The sequence below is a fragment of the Ipomoea nil genome, unplaced genomic scaffold (genome assembly GCF_001879475.1).
Source record: "Ipomoea nil cultivar Tokyo-kokei standard unplaced genomic scaffold, Asagao_1.1 scaffold2403, whole genome shotgun sequence".
Taxonomy (NCBI): Eukaryota; Viridiplantae; Streptophyta; class Magnoliopsida; order Solanales; family Convolvulaceae; genus Ipomoea; species Ipomoea nil.
Window position 1 is genome coordinate 2,107,771 of NW_017618831.1, and position 10,779 is coordinate 2,118,549.

General features: G+C 30.4%; 1 protein-coding gene across 1 annotated transcript; it reads left to right on the forward strand.

Annotated features, from left to right (window-relative positions):
• Window positions 1-7,595: 7,595 nt before the first annotated feature.
• On the forward strand, window positions 7,596-10,530 carry LOC109152248 (protein FAR1-RELATED SEQUENCE 1-like). The gene is made up of 5 exons (XM_019299835.1): window positions 7,596-7,629; window positions 7,985-8,583; window positions 8,848-9,056; window positions 9,423-9,671; window positions 9,915-10,530. The coding sequence occupies exons 1-5, from the start codon at window positions 7,596-7,598 to the stop codon at window positions 10,528-10,530; spliced, it is 1,707 nt and encodes a 568-aa protein (XP_019155380.1).
• The last annotated feature ends 249 nt before the right edge of the window (window positions 10,531-10,779 follow it).

A 10,779-nucleotide genomic window follows, 5' to 3' on the forward strand; every position in this document is an offset into this window, starting at 1 on the left:
TTTTGATGACAATAATTTGGGGGATGCTGTGGGCTGTTCAAAATGTGGATATAGCTCTTGTGGTGTAGGCTATTGGTGCAAGTTCTTGGAAATATCATAGCATTATATTCAATTTTAGGAAAATGTTTGTTTTCTAGTGGAAATTAATTCATGTAATATTTTATTTATTTATTTCAATGTTCAGATGAGGAGAGAAAGTCATATGTATTATTCGAGGATGTGCATTGGATAAACTTTATTTTTTGTGTAATAACCCGTAAATTATACAAAAGAGGTAATTACACTAGGAAAACTAGTCTCGTGCAACGGGTTCGACAAGATTGTATTTTGACTGCCCGCACAGGTTTATTAGCTCACTGGTTGAGTAGACAATATCTGAGAGAAGAGACCAAGCTAAGGCTCGAACCTCAACAGGTACAGTGTGGGGATTATCTAAAGTAGACAAATCCCTTGCGCGCACTAACAATTTTGACCCTGCATTGAGCAGAAGAGGATTGTATTTTAATTTGAGCATTATTATTGTTTTTATTTTTTATTTTAAATGGTGAAATTTTATTTTATTTGAAAAATAATGAAATAGTAAATATGCACTCTCAATGCGAATTTTTTTGGTATTTTTTTTTTTAATTTTATAAACAACAAGAATGAAAATCCCCACATTAGCTTAATTTAAATGAAGGATTCAAGTAAAATCTTATTTCTCGGCTTATATGTCTAAACTGTAATTTAAGTATTCGTTTTGTAGGGTTACGTTTTTTTTTTAAAAAAAAAGTGTTATGGACTTTTTAAGAAATATGAACGTTATCGGATAATATTATTGGAAAGTTTACAAAATTTAATTAAAAAAATAATTAATGGGGCTGTTTATGTCGTGACTTTGTCAATTTTTATGTCATAGTTTTGACTATTTGAGTTTAATTTAAAATATCAATTATTTCGTATTTGTTACACAAGTGACATTGTTTTCTCTCTTTACTAATTTTCTAATTAACAATGCTTCTTTGCCACCTTGACTCCTAACGAAGAAGGAAAATGAGAGGAAAGAGTCATGATAAATTTTATTTATTTATATATTTTGGGTGATGAAAGAAATATGCAATTACTATTCGAAAGTGTGTATGGAATAAACGATACTCTTGTGTAAAAGTATGCAAACCACACAATAGAGGTAAATTCATTAGGAAAATCATGTGTGATGGGCTCAACCGAGAAAGTGTTGGCAATAATCGAACTTGTGACCTTTTGATATGAGAATAATATTATTGTTCTACTCACTCAGTCTCCCCTTACCGGGCTTATTTATTTATTTTGCATATATAGACTGATTCGTCAAGTCTGGATCGAGTCCAATTCATATGGATAAATTATTTCAAATGGAAATTCATGAAAAGATACTGATCTATGATGCCTAAGTGGAGATATAATTCTTTTACAACATATTTCACTCATAGAATATGTCAGGAATGGAATACTATTATCGAGAATAAACATATTTCATTGTTTGTCTTGACTTTTATTCGTATGAATAAGCTATTCATTTTGCAAGGGAATAGTAGCCATTCCTAGGAACCTGATGGTATTAGTTATTCCCAAGTACTCGGGAATAGCTTTTGTATTATAATACCAAAAATATCATTTACTATGTTTATATATACATACTAGTTTTTCACATTGCGCGAATGAAATAATGTCCAATGTTTATTTTTTAAATAAGTACTTCAAAGTAAATCAATTTAAAATAATGATCGGAATCGGATGAAGCATGGCGATCATATTAAAGAACAACATATTTAATTATAATTATTAACATCCTTTTAGTTGAACCCATTGCACAAAATATCTGGGTGTGCCCAATATACACCTTGGAGTCTTTGTACTGTATCAAAATGACAATAACACATGTGACATCCACACAAAAAAAAATGAAGATTGTAGCCACAACATCCTTAAATTTCATTCACTTGCATCAAATCATCAATATCCTAAAATAGTTTTAAAGTTTTTAAAAAATTATCTAAATGATCCCAAAATACTATCATCCAATAATGAAGTTGTGCAAGGAAATTTTTCTTGGCTTATTTTGTCCCATTAACATCTGGAGCACTGGAGTCTTACTATATGACATTATTAAATTACAACTAGGGCAATTATTATTAAGTATTTTATTTTCAACTTAATTACATCTACTTTTCCACACATTTTAATTTTGCATTTTGTTTTATCTTCAACAATGCTAATCTTAGACCATAACCCAACCACTCTTCAGAAAAAGAAAAAAAAAAAACTTTATATTGATAAAGTCTTCTTTTCGTTTTTCTGTCTCATTGATTTTCAACTTATTATTTTATTTTCAAGTTAATTACATCTATTTTTCCACAAACTTTAATTTTGCATTTCAATTTATCTTCAATAATTGCCAATCTTATACTGTAACTACCCAACCACTCTTTACTCTTTAGAGAAACAAAATTATATCGAAAAAGTCTTCTATTTGCTTCTCTATCTCTATACTAGTATATATTTCCACTATTATTAGGACTAATATTATATTTTCTTATTTAGTAATGCATACTTTTCTAATCTAATTGATGATCGATATAAATGTCATATTTTCAAAGTCTTTAGTCAAGTCTAGTCTTTAGAGTTGAAGGTAATAATTATAAAAAGGAAATTTGAAAATTATAACCAAGGAAAATCGGTATAAAACTGTTGACTTATTTTTTGAAATACTTTTTATCCATTTTTTTTTCTTCAGTTTTTTCATTTGATATAAAATTTATATTTATGAAAAAAAAATGTTTTTGAGTGAGCTTAAAACAGATAAGCTAGGATTAAAGATTCAATTTTTATTTTCTTCAAATACCAAAATTTAAAAAGATGAGTACATGTAATTATGTAAAATCTCTTAATGTTTGTTTTGGTATAGTATATATATATAGGAAACAAATTAAATTAAAAAAAAAAAAAACATGTCTTCTTATAAAAGTATGGGCATGCATCGTGTAAAACTACAAAATGCATCTGACGATATATATAAAAGTGTACTCAACAACGTGTACATCTTATGATATGTAAAAGTTCAAGTGATGAAGAATGGATGCGTTTTGTAGTTTCGTGTGATGAATTTTTAGAATTTGCATATTTTTTAGTGTACTTTTACATATCATTGTTCATATGCAGTTTGTAGTATTATGCGGTGTACTTTTGTATACACTTTTTTTTTTTTTTTAATAAAAAAACATGTTCTCACATGAATCGATTCCTTGAATAATGAAGAAACAAAATTAGAGGTTCACTTTCAGAAATTAAATTTGAACAATTTGCAAAAATAAAAATAAAAATAAAAATAGCGGTCCAAATAAGCACACATTTGATTTTTGACCAATTCAAACATTTATCATGCATGATGTATATATGTACGTTGAACTCCACATACATGGCTTCTTGACTCCAACTTGACTTGAAGCCAATTTAATGTATTGAAACTTATATTTGTTTGTGAATCCAATTTAAAATATTGTGATCTAAATAAATATAAGGTCGCAAGCAATTGCATTAAAACTTATTGTATTCTGCAAAGTCATGACTAATATATAATACGAATTAGAACTTTCAAATAGTTAATATTTTCTTTGTTGCAAAAGGTAATTCTTAATTATACAGAGAGTTATCGTTATAGTCTCGAAAGAAATGACTGAACAAGTGAAACATGATTCTTGTATCTAGAAAATTACAAATTCAATTTTTTTCAATTTGATATTTCTCGATTAAGTTCTTTCATTTCTAAAAGAGTTGATGTGAAATTGTATCATTTATTCACTAAATATATCTAGCTAGGTACATTGATGGCACTAGGTTAGCTTTTGTGGACCGGCATTGAATATGTGGATTCTCTAGTCTTGTAGTGTTGTTTGATGACTTATAAAGTTAGGGACTTTTGTTCCAAAAAGTAAATGGACATTTTGAAAAGTTGATTTCTCATTTGTAAAAGCTCATATCACTTATTTGGGGTTAAATTGAAAAAACATAAACAATTTTCATAAAAAATCAAATTTAAAATTTTATAATTACTAAATTAATTATCTAACTAAATTGACTTACCAAGACTATGTGGTCTAATGATACTTGGGTTAGACTTTCATTTGGAAAGTTACGAGTTTGAGCTTCAGTGGAGGCGTTATTGGTTCTTTGTGTTTTAGTAACACAGAAACATTCAAAAAAAATCTAACTAACTTGACTTAGTTATTCCAAAATGATGTTTTATCGTCTAATTATAAGAACAAAATGTGATTAGGGATTTGTTGTTTGTTTTTCAAAAATAGATTTCACATCTTAAGAGATAATTAATCTATCATGTCCCCTCGTCTTAAAAGTAAATGAGCATGCTTTTATGTTTACGTCTTGATTGGCCCACTCCTTTATATATATATATATATATATATATATATATATAGAGAGAGGGGGGGGGAGGAAGGTCCAGATGACAACATCCCCTCCTGTAACAAGTGTTCGTAAACACATCTAAACAATTATCTTGAGAAATCAAATACTAAAATTTTACTATTACTAAATTTTCAAGTTTGCAGTAGTTATAAAATAAATCTCGCTTTTTTTGCTTTAAAAAAAAAATGAATCTTACTCTTAAAAATTTTCAATAATTATAAAATTGATCATGTGTTTTTTTTTTTTACTAAAATCCTCAACCAGTAATGAATCTTAATGGACAGTTAAGATCAATCATTACTTTTTACAAATGATCATATTTTCATTTGATCGTGCTATATATATATATATATATATATATATATATATATATATATATATATATATATATTGTGCGTGTTTTCACAAAGTATTAGTTCTAACCAAATATGTGTAATGGTTTATAATTACATTTGTGAAATAATCACAAACTACACATGATATGTTAACATTACTAAAAAGACTTTGTATAATAGTCTCAATCAGAACTGTGTTCTTAAGAATTAAATTTATAGTTTTACAATATGAAAAGTTATATGATCAATTTTTTTTAAAAAAAGATTATAATAAGATAATCATTTTGAGAATTTCTTCCATACACAATTCAAATTCTGTGCTTACACCGACATCATCCTCTGTCTAGTATGAAGATTCGTCGCAACTGACAGCTGCCGAAGAACAAATATCATAGTAATCCTACAGAGTTTACGTACACGAATTGAAATGCCTGTAGTCAAGGTTGTATCTGCCAAGTCAAAGATCTCTACAGCAACGGTTAAGGAAGGTGTGAGGAAAATTTAGTGGTAGACTTCATTAAATGAGGTGGATTTTGATGGCAATTTATATCATACACGGGTCCATATAATATTATGAATTTTGGATCGAAATAACAAAGTATAGAATTTATATTTGTAAGGTACATAATTTTATAATTTAATACACAAAAAATTCACAACATATAGCATATACATATGTTATATATTTACTTATTTGTCAGATCTGATTTAGGTACATAATTTGTGTTTATAGCACAAAATTTCACAACATAAGACACGATTATTAATTTGTTTCAAGTACACGATTCAAAATCTTAAGGTACATAATTTTATAATGCCCCTGTTTGGTAAAAAATTGGCCTATAGGCCAATTTTGGCTTATTTGACCACTATTAATTGTTTGATTTAGTTAAAATATCAATATAAATATTTGGTTAATTAACTTTTTGCAACTCCAAAAGGCTAAAATTCAAAAAGCTACTCCAAGTAACTTTTTCAATTAGCTTTTTGAGAAAAGAAATTATACCAAACAGCTATCAGCTAACAGCTAATTTACCAAACACTTTTCTACAATCAGCCAATGTTATCAACTATTTATACCCTCTAATTAACACAATTAGCTAACAGTTAACAGTTATCAGCTAACATCCATTTTACCAAACAGGGCCAATATAAGACACAAAAACTCACAACATAAAACACATACATATACATCAGGGTCTATAGTGCCCTGTGAACCATGGTCCATGATATAAAGATTGGATTTGAGTATGTTCGGCTTGACTTTTATTTGTTTGGCCAATTATTCGTATGTGGACCCGGGTTCATCTTGCAAGGTGGACTCGGGTCCAAATATTTACAATTTACCTTTTAAAAAATTCACAATTTGTATACTACGATTCTATGAACACACAATATGTGTGTGTGTGTGTTTATCTTGTTTTGTATTCACAAATTCCTTTGAAATATTGTAGTTACATAATATTAACATATTAGATTGGATGACCCTTTATTGTATTCACAAATTCCTTTATATAGGTGTTATCAGTTTTGACTTAGAAACACAATGACTTTGTTTGGTAGAATAGTTAGCCTATCAGTCAATTTTGACTTGTTTGACCACTATTAACTGTTTGACTTGGTTAAACAACCAATATGAGTATTTGATTAATTAGTTTTTTGTAACAACTTATTACTCTAAAACACTAAAATTCAAAAAGTTACTCAAAACAGTTTTTTCAATTAGCTTTTTGAAAAAATAATTTTGTATGTAATCAATTATCAACTAATAACTAATTTACCACACGTATTTCTAGAATCAATTAAAGCTATCAACTAACCAAATCAGTTAACAACTATTTACCAAACACTCCATATATATATATATATATATATATATATATATATATATATATATATATATATATATATATATATATATATATATATATATATTCACACACTTTTAATAATAAAAATACAAAAAAATAATGTACATTTAATATATTAAAAATGTACTTTTTATTATGGTCCACATAATATTGTGTGGACCATAATTTACCACCGGATTCACAATAAAAATTGCCATAACAACTCCTATTTGTTTCTTCACGCAAATTATGCCGTGGAAACGTGCTCACCATGCTTGGTGAACACGCTTCCAAACGACGTCGTTTTTGGCGTCGTTTAAAAAAAAAAAAAAAAAAACACTGTTCTATTAACGGCGTTAGGAAGGCAGTTATGATCAGACAACTCTTTGCGTTTGATTATTTCCTATTCGCAAATCGCTGAAGGCAATTGTGATCCGACATTCGCGATTCTTTCCTATTCGTGATGGAGGAGACGATGGTTCGAGGAGAAGATTCAACCGATATGATTTCTGCGATTCCAGGTTGCGTTTGATTTTATGCGTTTGATTTCGTTTGATTTATGAGATCATGGATTGTTGAAGATTTAGTTATTTTTATTGATATTTGTTCAGTATCTATGCAGTTTGAATGTTCATAATGGCCGTAAATGTGTATTAGTTCCATGTTTCTGTTATGAATTTTACAAAATGCAATTATGTATTTTCTGTTACAGAGTTATGAATTTTGATACTCTGTTCATGCATGTGATATGAATATTCATAATGTAATAGTAATATGTCCATAACATATTAACTGGTGTGTTACACTGCTTGCATATACTCAGTGAATGAAGATTGTGTTGGTGATTCAATAAGCAATGATCAAGCAGAGTTAAACATTGACATTGATGGCTCGTCTTCAAGTCCAGGTTCTTTTTATTAGTTGGTGTATCATGAATGTTGTTTCTTGTAGGTGTAGGTACTGATTCATGGTGATTATATGCAAATTGAATGTTGTGATTGGTATTAATAATCTGTTCACGTTATGAATTTACAGTTTGAGGTTATGAATTTTCCGTTATGTTATTATGAATTTTCCATATGAGGTTATGAATTTTATGTTATGAGGTTATGCATTTAATGCCATGAGTATCTATGCAACTTTGAATGCTCATAATGTCACAAATGTTATTGATATCCGGTTTTTGTTATGAACTTTCTTATATGATGTTATGAATTTTATTCTTTGTGATTATGAATGTTCTCACATGAGATTATGAATTCTATAGTGTAGCATATTACATTCATTATAGGTGAAATCCACATTCATAGTTTAGTAGTTGGTATAGGTGTGGTTATATTTTTGTTGCAATTGCAGTTGATGAAGACTTGGTGGGTGTTGTAGTAAGAAATGTTGACGAAGCTTTTGAGTTATATAATGGATATGCATACAGAGTTGGTTTTAGTGTGAGGAAAGGCCAACAACGTTATAAGGCATCTACTAAGTCAATTCAGATGAAGAGGTTCTTCTGTGCTAAGGCTGGGTATAAGCAGAAACCAAACAGTGGTGTTAAGCTTTATTCAAAGATTGATATGAGGACTGGATGTGGTGCATTTGTTCAGTTTGATGTGGGGGGTGATGGGATGTGGACAGTTACAAAACACTTGAAAGAGCACAATCACGAGTTATGTTCATTTGGCAAGAGTCATCTGCTTCGGTCGCATAGAAGAGTGGGAAACAATCAGCTTGAATATTTAAAAGACATGAAGAGTAGTGGTGTTGCATTGGCGGATGGTATGAGGTTTTTGAAACATCAGTCAGGGGGCTCTCCATTGGTTGGCTTTACCAACCGCGATGCTTACAATTCAATGGCTTCTGTGAGTTTGAAGTGTTTGGATGGATCGGATTCAAATTCTTTGGTTGAGATATTCAGGAGGAGGCAATCTAATGAGGCTGATTTCTTTTTTGATTTCGAAGTTGATTTGGATGGAAGATTGTGTAGTTTTTTTTGGAGGGATGGTCAAATGAGAAGGGATTATGAGGTGTTTGGTGATCTGTTAGTGCATGATACAACATACCGCACTAACAAATATGATATGATTTGTGGTCCTTTTGTAGGGATGAACCATCATTGCATGAATGTAATGTTTGGTTGTGGTTTTTTGATGAATGAGAGGATAGAGTCATTTGCGTGGTTGTTTAGAGCGTTTTTAAGATCCATGGATGGCAAGTGTCCACAGACTATCATGACGGATCAATGTTCAGCTATGGCTGCTGGCATTTCCATGGTGTTTCCTACATCACGCCACCGTCTTTGCATATGGCATATTGGTGAGAATTCGAAGAAGCATATTAAGGCATTGAGGAATCATAAGGATTTTCTGGATATGTTTAATTGTGTGTTGAAATACACCGAGACTGAAGCTGAATTTGAGGTTTACTGGACAAGGTATGTTATTATGAATTTACATTATATAATTCTGAATTTTCTGTCATGTCATTATGGATTTTCTGTTATGTCATTATGTATTTTCTGTTATATGATTTATGAATTTTCTAATATGAGATTATGAATTCACAGTTATACAATTCTGGATTTCCTGTTATGTCATTATGTATTTTCTGTTATGTCATTATGTATTTTCTGTTATATGATTTATGAACTTTGTAATATGAGATTATGAATTCACAGTATTCAATTATGTATTTTCTGTTATGTCATTATGTATTTTCTGTTACATGATTATGAACTTTGTAATATGAGATTATGAATTTTCAGAATATGTGTAATAAACATGTGTTTTAACCTTTTCAGGATGGTTACAAAATATAATTGTCATAAGAATACATGGCTAGAGAAGCTTTATGACTGTAGGGAGAAGTGGTGTCCAGCGTTCAACAAGGATTATTTCTCCGGGGGTATTTTATCTTCGCAAAGGAGTGAAAGCACAAATCATGCAATTTCTAGGAGGCTGTCCAAGACTGCTGGTTTATGTGATTTTTATTCATCATTTGTGAGTGTTATATCTGAATGGAGAAGTAAGGAAAATGGCGAGGATTTTCGGTGTTCTCAAGGAGTACCCGCCATGATGTTGGATCATGTGAAACTCCTTTCACATGCTAGAGAGGTTTATACAATTGAGATATATTTTTTGTTCGAGGAACAATTTATGAAAGGTAGCTCTTGTTATCAAGAAATGGTGTTGAACGATGGTTGTAAGTGCAAGTATCACGTGTGGCGACCAGACATAGATATCATAAGGCATGAAGTAACCTTTAAGGCAATCAATTTGGATATATGTTGTAGTTGCAAGCTGTTTTCAGAATTGGGAATACTTTGCTGCCACTGCTTACGTATACTTCATGTGCACTGTGTTTCCAGTATTCCCGATAAATACATTCTAAAAAGATGGACTAAAAAGGCTGTTGAGCGTACAAACGTGGACATTGCATCTGTGTTTTATAATGGTGGTGTCCCTTCTTCAATTTGGGCTGTTGAGATTAGTAGGAAATTTCAAAGGCTTATTGTTTCTAGCCAAGATAACAGTGTTGCTAGACAATTATGTGATGAAGCCGTTGAGAATGCAAGGAAAAACATTGAAGCTGAGATTGGGGATGTGAACACTGAGGAGGGTGCTGTGTCTTCGTCAAGTGGTATTGTCCAAGACCCCTCAAGCCGGAGGGGTAAAGGTGTGAGAAATAAAAGGAGTAGTAGTGTTATTGAGAAGAAGTACAATGCAGCAAGGGGAAGAAAGAGCGCTGCAAACAAGCTTGCTTCAATTACAAAGGGCTCTGTCCAATCATTGGTCTTGGAAAATATTTCAGAGATTGCTCGTGATGGATATCTTGTACATCCAAGCACCGGGGGTTCACAATTTGTTCATTTTAATAAGAATGTAGACCACGATGTAGCTATAGACTGAGATCATGTTAACAGTATGTACTTATGAATTTTATGATTTTTAGATATAGGTTGAGAATTATGTGTCAGATTATGAATTTTCCTTTGCCAGTTTATGAACTTTCATTTACCAGTTTATGAACTTTCCTTTACCAGTTTATGAATTTTCCTCTATGTGATTATAAATTTTCCTCTATGTCTCAGATTATGAATCTTCCTTTATCTGATTATGAATCTTCCTTTATGTGATTATGAATTTTCCTATATGTGA